We start from the raw sequence: 17260 nt of genomic DNA on the forward strand, positions 1-17260 counted from the left end.
CTTTTTGTTTAAAAAATGTTAAAAAAATGTTTTTTTTTTTTTTTTTTTTTTTTTTTTTTGCTTTGTCGCTGTTTCCCGCGTTTGCGAGGCAGCGCAAGGAAACAGACGAAAGAAATGGCCCAACCCACCCCCATACACATGTATATACATACGTCCACACACGCAAATATACATACCTACACAGCTTTCCATGGTTTACCCCAGACGCTTCACATGCCCTGATTCAATCCACTGACAGCACGTCAACCCCGGTATACCACATCGCTCCAATTCACTCTATTCCTTGCCCTCCTTTCACCCTCCTGCATGTTCAGGCCCCGATCACACAAAATCTTTTTCACTCCATCTTTCCACCTCCAATTTGGTCTCCCTCTTCTCATTCCCTCCACCTCCGACACACATATCCTCTTGGTCAATCTTTCCTCACTCATTCTCTCCATGTGCCCAAACCATTTCAAAACACCCTCTTCTGCTCTCTCAACCATGCTCTTTTTATTTCCACACATCTCTCTTACCCTTATGTTACTTACTCGATCAAACCACCTCACACCACACATTGTCCTCAAACATCTCATTTCCAGCACATCCATCCTCCTGCGCACCACTTTATCCATGGCCCACACCTCGCAACCATACAACATTGTTGGAACCACTATTCCTTCAAACATACCCATTTTTGCTTTCCGAGATAATGTTCTCGACTTCCACACATTCTTCAAGGCTCCCAGAATTTTCGCCCCCTCCCCCATCCTATGATCCACTTTCGCTTCCATGGTTCCATCCGCTGCCAGATCCACTCCCAGATATCTAAAACACTTTACTTCCTCCAGTTTTTCTCCATTCAAACTCACCTCCCAATTGACTTGACCCTCAACCCTACTGTACCTAATAACCTTGCTCTTATTCACATTTACTCTTAACTTTCTTCTTTCACACACTTTACCAAACTCAGTTGCAAACTTCTGCAGTTTCTCACATGAATCAGCCACCAGCGCTGTATCATCAGCGAACAACAACTGACTCACTTCCCAAGCTCTCTCATCCCCAACAGACTTCATACTTGCCCCTCTTTCCAAAACTCTTGCATTCACCTCCCTAACAACCCCATCCATAAACAAATTAAACAACCATGGAGACATCACACACCCCTGCCGCAAACCTACATTCACTGAGAACCAATCACTTTCCTCTCTTCCTACACGTACACAAGCCTTACATCCTCGATAAAAACTTTTCACTGCTTCTAACAACTTGCCTCCCACACCATATATTCTTAATACCTTCCACAGAGCATCTCTATCAACTCTATCATATGCCTTCTCCAGATCCATAAATGCTACATACAAATCCATTTGCTTTTCTAAGTATTTCTCACATACATTCTTCAAAGCAAACACCTGATCCACACATCCTCTACCACTTCTGAAACCACACTGCTCTTCCCCAATCTGATGCTCTGTACATGCCTTCACCCTCTCAATCAATACCCTCCCATATAATTTACCAGGAATACTCAACAAACTTATACCTCTGTAATTTGAGCACTCACTCTTATACCCTTTGCCTTTGTACAATGGCACTATGCACGCATTCCGCCAATCCTCAGGCACCTCACCATGAGTCATACATACATTAAATAACCTTACCAACCAGTCAACAATAAAGTCACCCCCTTTTTTAATAAATTCCACTGCAATACCATCCAACCCTGCTGCCTTGCCGGCTTTCATCTTCCGCAAAGCTTTTACTACCTCTTCTCTGTTTACCAAATCATTTTCCCTAACCCTCTCACTTTGCACACCACCTCAACCAAAACACCCTATATCTGCCACTCTATCATCAAACACCTTCAACAAACCTTCAAAATACTCACTCCATCTCCTTCTCACATCACCACTACTTGTTATCACCTCCCCATTTGCGCCCTTCACTGAAGTTCCCATTTGCTCCCTTGTCTTACGCACTTTATTTACCTCCTTCCAGAACATCTTTTTATTCTCCCTAAAATTTAATGATACTCTCTCACCCCAACTCTCATTTGCTTGTAGATTTATGTGCTGAAAAAGGACTGATGATTGGGAATACCTGGTTTAAAAAGCGAGATATACATAAGTATACTTATGTAAGTAGGAGAGATGGCCAGAGAGCGTTATTGGATTACGTGTTGATTGACAGGCGCGCAAAAGAGAGACTTTTGGATGTTAATGTGCTGAGAGGTGCAACTGGAGGGATGTCTGATCATTATCTTGTGGAGGCTAAGGTGAAGATTTGTATGGGTTTTCAGAAAAGAAGAGTGAATGTTGGGGTGAAGAGGGTGGTGAGAGTAAGTGAGCTTGGGAAGGAGACTTGTGTGAGGAAGTACCAGGAGAGACTGAGTACAGAATGGAAAAAGGTGAGAACAATGGAAGTAAGGGGAGTGGGGGAGGAATGGGATGTATTTGGGGAATCAGTGATGGATTGCGCAAAAGATGCTTGTGGCATGAGAAGAGTGGGAGGTGGGTTGATTAGGAAGGGTAGTGAGTGGTGGGATGAAGAAGTAAGAGTATTAGTGAAAGAGAAGAGAGAGGCATTTGGACAATTTTTGCAGGGAAAAAATGCAATTGAGTGGGAGATGTATAAAAGAAAGAGACAGGAGGTCAAGAGAAAAAATAATGTAAAATGTAAAAATAGTGTAAAAAATGTTTTATTTAGAAAATGTTGAATTAAAACAAAATGAAATATGAAGGCAGAGAAGTTCAGAAAAGCCTATGCATATCACTACCATTGCCAAATCAGAAGTAGTTGAATTAGAGGCAGCTAAGTAGAGGGTAGCCAAATCAAGCAGCCTCCTGTCCCTAATGCTGTACTTATTTTGAAAGCTATCGAATTAAATATTGTAAAACTGAAAATCATGATAGATTTTGTCTCTGTCTTGAGAAAAATCATGATACAAATGTACTATCATCATGTCTTTTTATGTAAATGTGGCAGATACCTTTGAGAATTGGGCCAGGTGAGGGTATTCCCTCAAAGGCCCAGTCCTCTGTTCTTAACGCTACCTCGCTAATGCGGGAAATGGCGAACAGTTTGAAAAAAAGTGGCAGATGCCCTTTCTTTTTCTTGTATGTAAACATCAGCTTTAAGATTATGATGTTATTTATCAAGATATTCATTGTCAGTCAAATACTCTATGAATATGAAAATTTAGTTTTTTATTTTGTTCATAGACTTTGTTGATTTATGTTCTTACATGTTACTGTAAAGCTGAATTATTCCTAACAGGTTGGATTTGATGACAATGGAAAATTTGAAGGTCTGAAGGTAGACATGATATCTGATGTGGGTCATGTATCCAATGAGACATCTGTAGGATTTGTGGGTGGTCCCTTGCAAAATACATATTACATCCCTAACATGTTATTTCGGCCTATGATTGTGAAAACTGACACGGCTGCCAATACATGGTGTAGGACACCAGGTAAGTCCTTTAGTGTTGTATTTTAAGTAAGATTGATCTTTGCAGCCGCAAGACTGAAGTACATGGGAGTATATGGGAATGATAGATAACCCATATCTAGGTTGTCTATTTATAACTTACATATATTCCTTATTCTAAGTGGATGAGACAAAGACAGAAAAGTAAGAAGGCTTTCTCCCCATGCACTTAACAGCCAGAGGGATAACACATCTACAGCCAGAGGGATAAAGAATGGAAGAAAATCCTTGCATTTGCAAAAGAAACCTCAATAGGATTAAACAACATAGAATGAATTTCAAAATTATTACTTTAAAATCGAGCTGCACAATTCCACCCTCAATTACATTATGTTTTAGTCTTAGATTGAGAAAAAGTAATTAATATAAATTAATATAAATATAAATACATTGTTTATGGATGGGGTTGTTAGGGAGGTAAATGCAAGAGTTTTGGAAAGAGGGGCAAGTATGAAGTCTGTTGGGGATGAGAGAGCTTGGGAAGTGAGTCAGTTGTTGTTCGCTGATGATACAGCGCTGGTGGCTGATTCATGTGACAAACTGCAGAAGCTGGTGACTGAGTTTGGTAAAGTGTGTGAAAGAAGAAAGTTAAGAGTAAATGTGAATAAGAGCAAGGTTATTAGGTACAGTAGGGTTGAGGGTCAAGTCAATTGGGAGGTGAGTTTGAATGGAGAAAACTGGAGGAAGTGAAGTGTTTTAGATATATGGGAGTGGATCTGGCAGCGGATGGAACCATGGAAGCGGAAGTGGATCATAGGGTGGGGGAGGGGGCGAAAATTCTGGGAGCCTTGAAGAATGTGTGGAAGTCGAGAACATTATCTCGGAAAGCAAAAATGGGTATGTTTGAAGGAATAGTGGTTCCAACAATGTTGTATGGTTGCGAGGCGTGGGCTATGGATAGAGTTGTGCGCAGGAGGATGGATGTGCTGGAAATGAGATGTTTGAGGACAATGTGTGGTGTGAGGTGGTTTGATCGAGTAAGTAACGTAAGGGTAAGAGAGATGTGTGGAAATAAAAAGAGTGTGGTTGAGAGAGCAGAAGAGGGTGTTTTGAAATGGTTTGGTCACATGGAGAGAATGAGTGAGGAAAGATTGACCAAGAGGATATATATGTCGGAGGTGGAGGGAATGAGGAGAAGAGGGTGACCAAATTGGAGGTGGAAAGATGGAGTGAAAAAGATTTTGTTTGATCGGGGCCTGAACATGCAGGAGGGTGAAAGGAGGGCAAAGAATAGAGTGAATTGGAGCGATGTGGTATACCGGGGTTGACGTGCTGTCAGTGGATTGAATCAAGGCATGTGAAGCGTCTGGGGTAAACCATGGAAAGCTGTGTAGGTATGTATATTTGCGTGTGTGGACGTATGTATATACATGTGTATGGGGGGGTTGGGCCATTTCTTTCGTCTGTTTCCTTGCGCTACCTCGCAAACGCGGGAGACAGCGACAAAGTATAATAAATAAATGTTTTTTTTTTTTTTTTTTTGCTTTGACGCTGTCTCCCGCGTTTGCGAGGTAGCGCAAGGAAACAGACGAAAGAAATGGCCCAACCCACCCCCATACACATGTATATACATATGTCCACACACGCAAATATACATACCTACACAGCTTTCCATGGTTTACCCCAGACGCTTCACATGCCTTGATTCAATCCACTGACAGCACGTCAACCCCGGTATACCACATCGCTCCAATTCACTCTATTCCTTGCCCTCCTTTCACCCTCCTGCATGTTCAGGCCCCGATCAAACAAAATCTTTTTCACTCCATCTTTCCACCTCCAATTTGGTCTCCCTCTTCTCCTCGTTCCCTCCACCTCCGACACATATATCCTCTTGGTCAATCTTTCCTCACTCATCTCTCCATGTGACCAAACCACTTCAAAACACCCTCTTCTGCTCTCTCAACCACGCTCTTTCTATTTCCACACATCTCTCTTACCCTTACGTTACTCACTCGATCAAACCACCTCACACCACACATTGTCCTCAAACATCTCATTTCCAGTACATCCATCCTCCTGCGCACAACTCTATCCATAGTCCACACCTCGCAACCATACAACATTGTTGGAACCACTATTCCTTCAAACATACCCATTTTTGCTTTCCGAGATAATGTTCTCGACTTCCACACATTCTTGAAGATTTTTTTTTTTTTTCATACTATTCGCTATTTCCCGCGATAGCGAGGTAGCGTTAAGAACAGAGGACTGGGCCTTTGAGGGAATATCCTCACCTGGACCTCTTCTCTGTTCCTTCTTTTGGAAAAAAAAAAAAAAAAAAAAAAAATATATATATATATATATATATATATATATATATATATATATATTTCTTTTTTTCTTTTCTTTCAAACTATTCGCCATTTCCCGCATCAGTGAGGTAGCGTTAAGAACAGAGGACTGGGCCTTTACCTGACCCAATTCTCTGTTCCTTGTTTTGGAAAATTAAAAAAAAACGAGAGGGGAGGATTTCCAGCTCCCCGCTCCCTCCCCTTTTAGTCGCCTTCTACGACACGCAGGGAATACGTGGGAAGTATTCTTTCTCCCCTATCCCCAGGGATATATATATATATATATATATATATATATATATATATATATATATATATATATATATATATATAAACAAATATTTATTTTATTTATTATACTTTGTCGCTGTCTCTTGGGTTAGTAAGGGAGCACAAAAAAACAGATGAAAGAATGGCCCAACCTACCCGCATGCACATGTACATACATATACGTCCACACACGCACATATACATACCTATACATCTCAACGTATACATATATATACACACACAGACATATACATATATACACATGTACATAGTTCATACTGTCTGCCCTTATTCATTTCCGTTGCCTCCCCGCCACACATGAAATGACAAACCCTCCCCCCGCATGTGCGCAAAGTAGCGCTAGGAAAAGACAACAAAGGCCACTTTCGTTCACACTCATGCTCTATATGTCATGTATAATGCACCGAGACCACAGCTCCCTTTCCACATCCAGGCCCCACAGAACTTTCCATGGTTTACCCCAGACACTTCACATTCCCTGGTTCAATCCATTGACAGCACGTTGACCCCGGTATACCACATCGTTTGAATTCACTCTATTCCTTTCACTACCTTCACCCACCTGCATGTTTAGGCCCCGATTGCCCAAAATCTTTTTCACTCCATCTTTCCACCTCCAATTTGGCCTCCCACTTCTCGTTCCCTCCACTTCTGACACATATATCCTCTTGGTCAATCTTTCCTCACTCATTCTCTCCATGTGACCAAACCATTCCAAAACACCCTCTTCGGCTCTCCCAACCACTTTCTTTTTATTACCACACATCTCTCTTACCCTTTTATTACTTACTCGATCAAACCACCCCACACCACATATTGTCCTCAAACATCTCATTTCCAACACATCCACCCTCCTCCACACAACTCTATCTATAACCCACGCCTCGCAACCATATAACATATTTCGAACCAGTATTCCTTCAAACATACCCATTTTTGCTTTCCAAGATAGTGTTCTCGCCTTCCACACATTTTTCAACACTCTTAGAACTTTCGTGCCCTCCCCACCTTGTGACTTACTTCTGCTCTCATGGCTCCATCCACTGCCAAATCCACTCCCAGATATCTAAAACACTTCACTTCCCCTAGTCTTTCTCCTTTCAAACTTACCTCCCAAATGACTTGTCCCAGAACCCTACTGTACCTAATAACCTCAGCTTTGATTACTCTCAGCTTTCTTCTTTCACACACTTTACGAAACTCAATCACCAGCTTCAGTAGTTTCTCACCCAAATCAGCCACCAGCGCTGTATCATCAGCAAAGAACAGCTGACTCACTTCCAAACTCTCTCATCCACAATAGATGCATACTTGCCCCTCTCTCCAAAAGTTTTGCACTCATCTCCCTAGCAATCCCATTCATAAACAAATTAAACAACCATAGAGACATCACGCACCCCTGCCACAAACCGACATTCACTGAGAACCAATCACTCTCTTCTCTTCCTACATGTACACATGCCTTATATCCTCAATAAAAACTTTTCACTGCTTCTAACAACTTGCCTCCCACACTATATATTCTTAATACCTTCCACAGAGCATCTCTATCAACTCTATCATATGCATTCTCCAGATCCATAAATGCTACATACAAATCCGTTTGCTTTTCTAAGTATTTCTCACATACATTCTTCAAAGCAAACACCTGATCTACATATCCTCTACCACTTCTGAAACCACACTGCTCTTCGCCAAACTGATGCTCTGTACATGCCATCACCCTTTCAATCAATAGCCTCCCATATAATTTCCCACGAATACTCAACAAACTTATACCTTTGTTGTCTTTTCCTAGCGCTACCTCATGCACATGCAGGGGTAGGGGGTTGTTATTTCATGTGTGGCAAGGTGGCGACGGGAATGAATAAGGGCAGACAGTATGAATTATGTTCATGTGTATATATGTATATATATGTGTGTGTGTATATATATATATGTATACGTTGCGATGTATAGTATCATGTACTCTCCTAAGGTCTTGTTTAAGTTAAAACTCTTATATTATTTTGTCCTCCATACTACACACCACTGCCTCTCTGCCACATTGGAACCAGATCGTTCTGCGTTAGGATTCATTAGTTCAAGTCCTTGTTGCTTCGTCTCACTTTGTTCTGAGACAAGCCGGGCTTCATACCAACCCTTTATATATCGGTGCCGATGCCTTCCACGGCAGTCTCATCCCAGACGGCATCCTGAGGTGTATTGGCTCTTCCCCGAGGTGTGGTGGTGTGGTAGGGGAGCAGAACGATTTTGTTATGTAAGTTAAGCTGCCTTTGTGGTTAAATGCACTTGTGGTTGTGTTAACATAGTTTTATGTTGTGTGCTGGGAAATTGCTTTTTATTTGATTTGTGGTAATATTTTTCTATTCCTGGGGATGTGATTCATGGATTCATTGTTGATTGAATTTGGTTAATTAGTTAGTATACTTGCTGTTACTTTGTGATTTTGTGTTACTTCTATGTTTTGATTAATAATACTGATCATTATCAACCTGGGCTCATTCTAGACCTAATAAAATAATTTTTCACAATCATTTATGACGGGGCTTCTCCTCGCAGTATAACCTAGACAACAGTGCTCTATATCGACCATTACTTTCATTACTGTGAGAGCTAGATTCGTTATATGGGGGCTTGTCCGGGAGGTTTGTTATTTAATAAGTTTCCTTGTGCACACCACATAGACTTGTTAACCGTCCTTATATTAAATTGATTTAGTTCCGTGGGAAGGTAACTCAATCTAGTTATAACTTCTGGTTATTTCTCGAGTGTATAACTGCCTTGTACCTGGCCAGTGCATGGCTAGTTAGCTTTCCTACATAATTAATTGTATAGCCTGTTCCTGCTACGTCCCACAAGTGTTCATACCTAAGAAATCTACACTGACTCCCATAAATTGTCGTACAGAGACTCTCACTCATTTATGATCTGAGCCAGCGAAGCTCATCATTTCTCTCACTTTAATTTACACTCATTTGTAACTTGACCAGTCTCAAACTTTGATAAGTACTCTGTATAGTTTTGGTAATTCCAGTGTGTATGTATGGGAAATACGTTACTACCTTAACTACACACTGGCTCGTTACAAGTTGAAAGTGTCTACCTGCTGTTTTCATACTATTTACTAGCTCGGGAAGTATTTGGTGTGATTACCAACATTTCTCACTTAATTTTATATATCCATTCCTATTGTCCTTTAACCTGTTTTTGCCTTGTTCACCATGACTGACTTTGACCCCATAAGGTTTGTAAGTAACCCTTCAGTTGAGGAACTTGATTCAGATAATATAACTAAGGATGACCTTAAGTTTATTGCCACTACATTTCGAGTGCCATTCACTCATAGGACAACTAAGGATGAACTTAAGTCTAACATTGAAGCCTACTTAAAGGCTACAGATTTTACTACCCATCATTGCACATCAACTCCTGACTTACAGACTACTCTTAAGATTGAGACTGTTAAACTCCAAGCTTTGCAAGTTAAACTACAGACTGAACTCGCTGAACGTGAAACCACGAGACTGAAGCGCGAACACGAGTTAAAGGTCTTACAGCTGAAACAAAGCATCCCAGATACAGAAGCTCCTGTCAAGTTTGATGTTGCCAAGCATGTCAAGCTTCTCCCTATTTTCACAGAGAAGAATCCAGAAGCCTTCTTTAGACAATTTGAAACAACAGCAGAACACTTCAAATGGCCCAAGGAGCACTGGGTCTGGCTCCTAAAGCCCAAGCTTGTGGGTAAGGCAGTTGATGTGTGTGATGGGATTCATGATATTACTAACTATGATGAGATAAAAGAGGCAATTTTGGCCACGTATTCTATTACAACTGAAGGTTACAGACAGGCTTTTAGGAACCTTACTAAAACTCAAACTCAAACCTATTCAGAATTTGCTGCTGAGAAATTTAGATCATTTAATAATTGGATTAAATCGGCTAGTGTAGATACATTTGAAGGCATGGTCAACTTGCTTATGCTTGAAAAGTTTAAGAGAAAGGTTCCATACTACATAATGGTGCATATAACCAACAGGGAGGAAACAGATTACTTAAAGGCAGCTAAGCTCGCTGACGTCTACTCCCTTGTCCATCGTCCACAACAGGGAGAAGGGAAAACTAACCCTTCTACTGTAAGGTCACATGCAGGTTCCACACACGCTAAACATGTTTCTGGACAGGGTCAACTAGGTGAGAAATATGCTCAGGTCTGTAGGTTCTGTAAGAAAGGAGGACACCTTATAAAGGATTGTCCTGATCCTATGTGTAAGGTATCTAAGGGCACAACTGCCACTGCAACAACCTTGACAAAACCTGTGGCAACCACCACCCTACAGGATTCTCCAACATCAATCGAACTCTTTCAACCATTCCGCTCCCCTGGCACTGTGTCTCTAGGCCCTGGCAAGCAACAACACCCTGTACAGATCATCAGAGACACTGCATCGGCCCAGTCTCTGATCCACAAGGCATCTCTCCCTGATATTGACTCTAACCTAACGGGTGAGAAGGTCTATCTCAAATTGGTCAATGCCAGCACTCCAGTACACCTTGCCAAAATAGAGCTTGACTGTGAGGCGGTGAAAGGTACAGTTACTGTAGGAGTAGTTGATACTCCTCTACCTATACCTGACGCCACCTTCCTTCTTGGTAACGACCTAGCCGGCAGTCTGGTCGTCCCTGCACTAACTATTCGAGACACTCCACTGCCCTATAGCCCTACTGAAGACATTGAGAAGGAGCAGCCAACCCTGTTCCCCATCTGTGCCGTCACACGCTCTCAACATTGACAGACCGTGGACGAGGAGAATCCTACACCACCTCTCTTTCCTAAGCCCTGCAGTGAAGGTTTTACTACTTGTGGTCTGGATGTATCTCCTTTAAACAAGCTGATATCCGAGCACAAACTAGAGGAGACCCAGCGACAGGACCCAACCCTGACGAAGTTACACCAGGAGGTCCTGCCGAAAGAAGATATCCTCGACACACCTGCTTTCTACTACCAAGACAACATCCTTATGAGGTTCTATAGACCCCCTAAACTCTCTGAAGAAGATACATGGGCCGAGACGCATCAAGTGGTAGTTCCAGAGTGTATAAGGCAGCCTTTTATGGAAATCGCACATGAAGGTTTTAGTGGTCACTTAGGAATCAAAAAACCTACCTCATACTACTTAATGATTTCTATTGGCCTGGTATGAAGAAGGATATAGTTTCATTTATCAATTCTTGCTTAACTTGTCAGATTGTAGGGAAACCTAATCAATCAATTCCACCATATCCATTGCAACCCATTCCAGTTCCTTCAGAACCCTTTCAAAAGATTATTATTGACATAGTTGGTCCCTTGCCAAAGTCTAAGAAGGGAAATCTGTGTATACTTACAGTACTTTGCCCTACATCTAGATACCCAGAGGCTTTTCCTCTAAAGACTATCTCTGCCAAAAATGTAGCTAATAAATTAATCCACATGTTCACTACTTTCGGTATCCCTCAGGAGGTACAAAGTGACCGTGGCACCAACTTCACCAGCGATCTCTTCAAAGATGTGCTTCAGGAGCTAGGTATCAAACAGACCGTGTCCACAGCATATCACCCGCAGAGTCAAGGTGCCCTTGAGAGGCACCATCAAACCCTCAAATCAATGATACGCAAGTACTGTCATGAGAGGAATCAGGATTAGGATGAAGGGTTGCCCTTTCTCTTATTTGCTGTTCGAGAATCTCCACACTAGTCACTTGGTTGTTCACCTTTTGAGCTCGTCTTTGGTAGACAAGTCAGAGGACCTCTTAAAGTGGTTAAAGATGAGCTCATTAGTCATAAAGTTCCACTGAAATCTGTCACAACCTACTTGCAACAACTGAAAGATAACCTTGATAAGATACGTAAATTTGCTAGGGATAATTTGAAGATTTCACAACATACTCTGAAATCAGTATTTGATGTTAAAGCTAAAGTCAGAAACTTTCAGGAAGGAGATAAAGTTCTAGCTTACTTCCCAATTACTGGTTCTCTGTCAGCCAAGTATCACGGTCCTTACACAATAAAATCTAAAGTCAATGATTACAATTACATAATAAGTACTCCTGGTCGTCGTAAAGCAACACAATTTGTCCGTGTTAACCTTCTAAAACCTTTCCTATCACAGGATCCTGCTCGTGACCAGATAGGATTGCCATGCAATATAATGGGCTCACAGGTAGATAACACTCTTGATACTTCTGGCACAACTAACAATTGGAAAGGACATTCAAACTCTGACATACTACAAGACTTGCCTAAACTTCTTGCTTATTTAAAACCTGAACAAGTCAAAGAAGTCTCAAGTGTGCTCCTAAGTCATTCTAGTGTGATATCAGACACGCCAGGCCATTGCACAATTATGTCTCATGATGTTGTACTAATTCCTGGAACAAACCCTATCAGCCAGCCACCATACAGAATACCACATCAAAAGAGAGGGCAAATGAAGACAACAACCTGGCTGTACCTAGCTGTTCACCTTGGGCATCTCCCTGCTTGCTCGTTCCTAAGGAGGACGGACAGCTTCGCCTGTGCACAGACTACCGTCGACTCAACAGTGTCACCCAGTCAGACGCCTATCCATTTCCCCACATCAATGATCTGATTGATACAGTGGGACAGTCCAAGTATATTTCAAAGATAGATCTGAATAAAGGGTTTTATCAGATTTCATTAACTGAAAATGCTCAAACTATCTCGGCATTTATAACACCATTTGGGTTATATGAGTACAGAGTAATGCCGTTTGGTATGCGTAACAGCCCAGGGACATTCCAGCGTACAATGAATTTTCTGTTCCAAGATCTGGACAAAGTTGAAGTATACTTAGATGACAATTGTTTACTCAGACACTTGGTATAATCATATGCACAGACTGTCAGCTGTTCTCCGGAAACTCCAGGACACTCACCTCACCATAAAGCTGGCCAAATTAACTTTCTGCAGCGCCCAGGTCACCTACCTGGGACATGAGGTAGGAAAAAGAAATGTTCGACCTAAGTCTGCCAACGTAAGCGCTATCCTCTCCTACCCAATGCCAGATACTAAGAAGAGTTTGATGCGCTTCCTCGGTATGGCGGGTTTCTACCGCCGCTACTGCCCAAACTTCTTTTCTGTGGTTGCCCCTCTCACATGTCTAACGAGTGGGAAGGTGACATTTAAGTGGACGGAGGAATGCCAGGAAGCCTTCCACCAATTGAAAACCTGTTTGTCTCATGAACCCATCCTGATGGCCCCTAACTTCGCTCAACCCTTCGTTCTTCAAACAGATGCAAGCAATGTAGCCGTTGGAGCAGTCTTACTGCAAGAGACGGACGGAGTAGTGCATCCAATAGCATATCACTCCTCAGAATTTAACAAGCATCAGAAGTCTTATAGTACCATCGAGAAGGATTTCCTGGCCATCGTCTCTGTAATCAAGAAGTTTGAGTGCTACCTCTACGGCCATCAAAGACTTGTGGTTTACACGGACCATAACCCCATCACGTTCCTCAACCGCAACAAATATTCCAATCAACGCCTGCTGAGATGGTCGCTCTTCTTGCAATCGTACAACCTCCAGGTTAAACACATGAAAGGATCTGAAAACAGGATAGCGGACGCTTTATCACGAGTTTAGGTCTCAGTCAGTACATCTCTGTATATATATTTTTTAACTTTCCCTTCAGGAAAGTTCTCTTTCGGGGGAGGTATCATGTACTCTCCTAAGATCTTGTTTAAGTTAAAACTCTTATATTATTTTGTCCTCCATACTACGCACCACTGACTCTCTGCCACGTTGGAACCCGATCGTTCTGCGTTAGGATTCAATAGTTCAAGTCCTTGTTGCTTCGTCTCACTTTGTTCTGAGACAAGCCGGGCTTCATACCAACCCTTTATATATCGGTGCCGATGCCTTCCACGGCAGTCTCATCCCAGACGGCATCCTGAGGTGTAGTGGCTCTTCCCCGAGGTGTGGTGGTGTGGTAGGGGAGCAGAACGATTTTGTTATATAAGTTAAGCTGCCTTTGTGGTTAAATGCACTTGTGGTTGTGTTAACATAGTTTTATGTTGTGTGCTGGGAAATTGCTTTTCATTTGATTTGTGGTAATATTTTTCTATTCATGGGGATGTGATTCACGGATTCATTGTTGATTGAATTTACTTAATTAGTTATTATATTTGCTGTTACTTTGTGATTTTGTGTTACTTCTATGTTTTGATTAATAATACTGATCATTATCAACCTGGGCTCATTCTAAACCTAATAATATAATTTTTCACAATCATTTATGACGGGTCTTCTCCTCGCAGTATAACCTAGACAACAGTTCTCTATATCGACCATTACTTTCATTACTGTGAGAGCTAGATTCGTTATATGGGGGCCTGTCCGGGAGGTTTGTTATTTAATAAGTTTCCTTGTGCACACCACATAGACTTGTTAACCGTCCTTATATTAAATTAATTTAGTTCCGTGGGAAGGTAACTCTTAATCTAGTTATAACTTTTGGTTATTTTTCGAGTGTATAACTGCCTTGTACCTGGCTAGTGCATAGCTGGTTAGCTTTCCTACATAATTAATGGTATAGCCTTTTCCTGCTACGTCCCACAAGTGTTCATACCTAAGAGATCTACACTGACTCCCATAAATCGTCGTACAGAAACTCTCACTCATTTATAATCTGAGCCAGAGAAGCTCATCATTTCTCTCACTTTAATTTACACTTGTTTGTAACTTGACCAGTCTCAAACTTTTAATAAGTACTCTGTATAGTTTTGGTAATTCCAGTGCGTATGTATGGGAAATACGTTACTACCTTAACTACACACTGGCTCGTTACAAGATGAAAGTGTCTACCTGCGGTTTTCATACTATTTACTAGCTCGGGAAGTATTTGGTGTGATTACCAACATTTCTTACTTAATTTTATGTATCCATTCCTATTGTCCTTTAACCTGTTTTTACCTTGTTCACCATGACTGACTTTGACCCCGTAAGATTTGCCAGTAACCCTTCAGTTGAGGAACTTGATTCAGATAATATAACTAAGGATGATCTTAAGTTTATTGCCACTACATTTCGAGTGCCATTCACTCATAGTACAACTAAGGATGAACTTAAGTCTAGCTTTGAAGCCTACTTAAAGGCTACAGATTTTACTACACATCATTGCACATCAACTCCTGACCTACAGACTACTCTTGAGATTGAGACTGTTAAACTCCAAGCTCTGCAAGTTAAACTACAGACTGAACTCGCTGAACGTGAAACCACGAGACTGAAGCGCGAACACGAGTTAAAGGTCTTACAGCTGAAACAAAGAATCCCAGATACAGAAGCTCCTGTCAAGTTTGATGTTGCCAAACATGTCAAGCTTCTCCCTATTTTCACAGAGAATAATCCAGAAGCCTTCTTTAGACAATTTGAAACAACAGCAGAACACTTCAAATGGCCCAAGGAGCACTGGGTCTGGCTCCTAAAGCCCAAGCTTGTGGGTAAGGCAGTTGATGTGTGTGATGGGATTCATGATATTACTAACTATGAGGAGATAAAAGAGGCAATTTTGGCCACGTATTCTATTACAACTGAAGGTTACAGACAGGATTTTAGGAACCTAACTAAAACTCAAACTCAAACCTATTCAGAATTTGCTGCTGAGAAACTTAGATCATTTAATAATTGGATTAAATCGGCTAGTGTAGATACATTTGAAGGCCTGGTCAACTTGCTTATGCTTGAAGAGTTTAAGAGAAAGGTTCCATACTACATAATGGTGCATATAACCAACAGGGAGGAAACAGATTACTTAAAGGCAGCTAAGCTCGCTGACGTCTACTCCCTTATCCATCGTCCACAACAGGGAGAAGGGAAAACTACCCCTTCTACTGTAAGGTCACATGCAGGTTCCACACACGCTAAACATGTTTCTGGACAGGGTCAACTAGGTGAGAAATATGCTCAGGTCTGTAGGTTCTGTAAGAAAGAAGGACACCTTATAAAGGATTGTCCTGATCCTAGGTGTAAGGTATCTAAGGGCACAACCGCCACTGCGACAACCTTCACAAAACCTGTGGCAACCACCAACCTACAGGATTCTCCAACATCAATCGACCTCTTTCAACCATTCCGCTCCCCTGGCACTGTGTCTCTAGGCCCTGGCAAGCAACAACACCCTGTACAGATCATCAGAGACACTGCATCGGCCCAGTCTCTGATCCACAAGGCATCTCTCCCTGATATTGACTCTAACCTAACGGGTGAGAAGGTCTATCTCAAATTGGTCAACGCCAGCACTCCAATACACCTTGCCAAAATAGAGCTTGACTGTGAGGCGGTGAAAGATACAGTAACTGTAGGAGTAGTTGATACTCCTCTACCTATACCTGACGCCACCTAACTTCTTGGTAACGACCCAGCGGCAGTCTGGTCGTCCCTGCACTAACTATTCGAGACACTCCACTGCCCTATAGCCCTACTGAAGACACTGAAAGGAGCAGCCAACCCTGTACCCCATCTGTGCCGTCACACGCTCTCAACATCGACGGACCATGGACGAGGAGGATCCTACACCACCTCTCTTTCCTAAGCCCTGCAATGAAGGTTTTACTACTTGTGGTCTGGATGTATCTCCTTTAAACAAGCTGATATCCGAGCACAAACTAGAGGAGGCCCAGCGACAGGACCCAACCCTGACGAAGTTACACCAGGAGGTCCTGCCGAAAGAAGATATCCTCGACACACCTGCCTTCTACTACCAAGACAACATCCTTATGAGGTTCTATAGACCCCCTAAACTCTCTAATGAAGATACATGGGCCGAGACGCATCAAGTGGTAGTTCCACAGTGTATAAGGCAGCCTCTTATGGAAATCGCACATGAAGGTTTTAGTGGTCACTTAGGAATTAAGAAAACCTACCTCAAACTACTTAATGATTTCTATTGGCCTGGTATGAAGAAGGATATAGTTTCATTTATCAATTCTTGCTTAACTTGTCAAATTGTAGGGAAACCTAATCAACCAATTCCACCATATCCATTGCAACCCATTCCAGTTAATTCAGAACCCTTTCAAAAGATTATTATTGACATAGTTGGTCCCTTGCCAAAGTCTAAGAAGGGAAATCAGTATATACTTACAGTACTTTACCCTACATCTAGATACCCAGAGGCTTTTCCTGTAAAGACTATCTC

The 17260-nt window shown here is 41.9% G+C and overlaps 1 protein-coding gene across 1 annotated transcript in view; it reads left to right on the plus strand.

Annotated features, from left to right (window-relative positions):
* The window catches only part of LOC139764912 (uncharacterized), a 567165-nt gene that overhangs the window by 344302 nt on the left and 205603 nt on the right, over window positions 1-17260 (plus strand). Inside the window, exon 16 of the mRNA XM_071691991.1 lies at window positions 3262-3457. Coding sequence (XP_071548092.1) covers window positions 3262-3457 — 196 coding nt within the window. The remainder of the gene's footprint in view (window positions 1-3261; window positions 3458-17260) is intronic.

Source organism: Panulirus ornatus, chromosome 4 (genome assembly GCF_036320965.1).
Source record: "Panulirus ornatus isolate Po-2019 chromosome 4, ASM3632096v1, whole genome shotgun sequence".
Lineage (NCBI taxonomy): Eukaryota > Metazoa > Arthropoda > Malacostraca > Decapoda > Palinuridae > Panulirus > Panulirus ornatus.